Source organism: Nycticebus coucang, chromosome 14 (assembly GCF_027406575.1).
Source record: "Nycticebus coucang isolate mNycCou1 chromosome 14, mNycCou1.pri, whole genome shotgun sequence".
NCBI classification, from domain to species: domain Eukaryota; kingdom Metazoa; phylum Chordata; class Mammalia; order Primates; family Lorisidae; genus Nycticebus; species Nycticebus coucang.
The window spans coordinates 10,632,514-10,636,033 of NC_069793.1; the positions used below are offsets into that span (position 1 = coordinate 10,632,514).

The 3,520-nt window shown below is 44.1% G+C and overlaps 1 protein-coding gene across 1 annotated transcript; it reads left to right on the forward strand.

Annotated features, from left to right (window-relative positions):
* The first annotated feature begins 297 nt into the window (after positions 1–297).
* LOC128565665 (protein S100-A10-like) lies at positions 298–1,849 on the forward strand. Its single transcript, XM_053562300.1, has one exon. It carries the CDS (start codon positions 1,070–1,072, stop codon positions 1,592–1,594), a length of 525 nt encoding a protein of 174 aa, XP_053418275.1. The 5' UTR covers positions 298–1,069; the 3' UTR covers positions 1,595–1,849.
* The last annotated feature ends 1,671 nt before the right edge of the window (positions 1,850–3,520 follow it).

Here is a 3,520-nt window from a genome sequence, read left to right on the forward strand (position 1 = left end):
TTCTTGAAAATGACTATTCCCAGGCAGCGCCTGTGGCTCAGTGAGTAGGGCGCCGGCCCCATATACTCAGGGTGGTGGGTTCAAACCCAGCCCCGGCCAAACTGCAACAAAAAAATAGCCAGGCATTGTGGCAGGTGCCTGTAGTCCCAGCTACTCCAGAGGCTGAGGCAAGAGAATTGCCTAAGCCCACGAGTTGGAGGTTGCTGTGAGCAGTGTGACGCCACAGCATTCTACTGAGGGCGATAAAGTGAGACTCTTTCTCTACAAAAATAAATAAATTGACTATTCCCCAAAATAGTTTACTTGGACATATACTAACACTTAATCTCAAACTCCTGGGCTCAACTTCAGCCTCCTGAGGATATGGATTTTTTTGGCAAGTGACATGAAATGCCTCCCTAGTTTCATCAGTATGCAAAAGTTTCAAAATACCAATACCACTATCACACTCACCAACACTGACAACAATTTTTCCTCAAGTTTCCCTGATTATTTGATTAATATCTCTCTCTCTCTTTTTTTTTTTTTGTAGAGACAGAGTCTCACTTTATGGCCCTCGGTAGAGTGCTGTGGCATCACACAGCTCACAGCAACCTCCAACTCCTGGGCTTAAGCGATTCTCTTGCCTCAGCCTCCCGAGTAGCTGGGACTACAGGTGCCCGCCACAACGCCCAGCTATTTTTTGGTTGCAGTTCGGCCGGGGCCAGGTTTGAACCCGCCACCCTCGGTATATGGGGCCGGCGCCTTACTGACTGAGCCACAGGCGCCACCCTGATTAATGTCTCTTAATCTCTAGGTTTCCCTTGCAATTTATTTGTTGAAGAAGTCGGGGTTATTTGTTACATATTTTGAGAGCTGGCGTTTGCTGATTTTAACCCCATATTTTCACTCAATATGTGCCTCTGTCCAAAGCTTCCTTTCAAAATATATACTTAAAAAGAAGTTTGATTAAATATTAGTACAGGTAGTATGTGGTTTTGACAAAATTGTGAAGGTGGTGGGTATCAGTTTAGGAAACACTATTTCTAACAGTCTCTTATGTGCCAGAGTATGATCCTCTAAATCTAATATGAATGCTTTCTCTTCATTCAAAATCTTCAAATCTTGTGTGGAAACGAGGACACGGACTTGTAAAGTGAGCAGCCTCTCCCTCTGCCAGCATCTGAATACAGAGATTTGGGTATTTCTTCAGTGTGTGGGCTTTTCAGTTCTCCTTAAGACCTGTACTAAGGTGTTCGCCGCCCCGCACCTCAGCCAGCTAGCGTCTGCCGCGCCTCTTGGCCCAGTAGATCTCACCAAAATGCCATCTCAGATGGAGCACGCCATGGAAACCATGATGTTCACATTTCACAAATTTGCCGGGGATAAAGGCTACTTAACAAAGGAGGACCTCAGAGTGCTCATGGAGAAGGAGTTCCCGGGATTTTTGGAAAATCAAAAAGACCCTCTGGCCTTAGACAAAATGATGAAGGACCTGGACCAGTGCCGAGATGGCAAAGTGGGCTTCCAGAGCTGCTTTTTCCTAATTGCGGGCCTCACCATCGCGTGCAACAACTATTTTGTAGCACACGTGAAGCAGAAGGGAAAGAAGTAGGCAGCACCGAGCAATTACTCTGCCCTGAAAAGTGTTTTCTCAAAGGATTGCTTCAAACATCTGCCCCACAGCTTCTCCCTATATAAGGATTTCATGAGCAGATCAGGATCCTTAGAATGTATACAAATAAAATCCAACTCCCATTTGTCAAGCAGAGAAGAAAAAGTTAATTAAATGCCAGATGAGCTTTTGTTTTTTACATTGTTTGCATCCGCTTGCCCTCAATAAACATAATCCTTTTTTTAGTTCCAAATTTAAAAAAAAAAAAAAAAGACCTGTACTAAGACCGCTTATCTTATCCACTTTCCTGTTTATTAACCTCTCTATAAGGAGCCGGGCCTCAAAATAAAACCTGAAATGTAAGCCTGATTACTGTGCTCTCTCACAGCAGTACTAATAAAAGGATAAGTGCAATAAATTTCTTTCTTTCTTTTTTTGTCCGTAGAGACAGAGTCTCACTTTACTACCTTGGTAGAGTGCCATGATGTCACAGGACTCACAGCAACCTCCAGCTCTTGGGCTTCCGTGATTCTCCTGCCTCAGCCTCCTGAGCAGCTGAGACCACAGGCACCCGCCACAATGCCCGGCTATTTTTTGGTTGCAGTTCAGCGGGGGCTGGGTTTGAACCCGCCACCCTCGGTATATGGGGCCGGTGCCCTACTCACTGAGCCACAGGCGCCACCCAAGTGCAATAAATTTCTAAAATGCATTTTAAAATACTAGTTTTAGTTTTTCCTTGTTGGTACAGGAGATAGCTTACTGTAACATTCACTCTTTGAAATAAAAAAAAAAATCAGAAAGCAAAACCAGCCCAAAGCAAATAAAACATGCAACCATGACAAGATTTTGTCAATAAACCTAGGCTTAGCAATTTCAGAAGCTTGGACGAGGAATAACATATTCTACTTTTATTAGTTCTGTCACTGGACTTTATGAGATTTTGAGACAGAGTCTCACTATGTTGCCCTGGGTAGAATGCCATGGCGTCACAGCTCACAGCAACCTCCAACTCTTGGGCTTCAGTGATTCTCTTGCCTCAACCTCCCAAGTAGCTGGGACTACAGGCACCCATTGCAATGCCTGGCTATTTTTCTTGTTGCAGTTGTCATTGTTGTTTAGCTGGCCTGGGCCGGGCTTGGACCCACCAGCTTCGGTACATGTGGCTGGTGCTGTAACCACTGTGCTATGGGCGCCGAGCCAGAAAAACATTTCTTGTAAGGGGATGGTTGTATTACTTAAAGGTATAAGAAAGGAACAAAAAGTATAGTTCACTGGGAGAGGGGGTGATATTGACAAAGGACTAAGGTTTCTGTTTTGGAAATCTGTCTGTTCTGTGGTTATCTGACCGCTAAGGACACATGCTTATTACCTCCACTGATAAAGGCAGAGGCAGTGTTATATAGTCTCATCTACTATCTAGGACAAATAACAAAGACACTATCCACAAGGAGTAAACTGAATGACAAGGAGCTCCTGGTTGATAGAACCTTTCACTAAGCCAGGATTGCACCAGATCTGCAACAGAAACAGTTTCCAGAAGAGTTCCACCAGGTGCTTAAAAGACACTAAGCAAAATAGCCCTTCCTCATTGTTTTCTTTCTTTGACTGCAACTATTGCAAAATACAGTGTTACAGATAAAGAATAGATTTGTATTTCTACCCCACTCTGTTATGGTAACTTTCAGAAGACTTGGTAATCTGTCTTTGCTATGATTTTTAGACAAATGAGCACACTTCAGATACGCACCTAGTAACAACTTAAAATGAGGCCAGGCATGGTAGATTGCCTGAGCTCAGGAGTTGGAAACCAGCCTGAGCAAGAGCGAGAACTCATCTCTATAAATAGCTGGGCACTGTGATGGGTACCTGTAGTCCCAGCTACTCAGGAGGCTGAGGCAAGAAGATCGGTTGAGCCCAAGAGTTTGA

Bases quoted from the DNA above. Each gene is read 5' to 3' on its own strand.
- LOC128565665 (XM_053562300.1), top strand. From the start codon at position 1,070: ATGAATGCTTTCTCTTCATTCAAAATCTTCAAATCTTGTGTGGAAACG.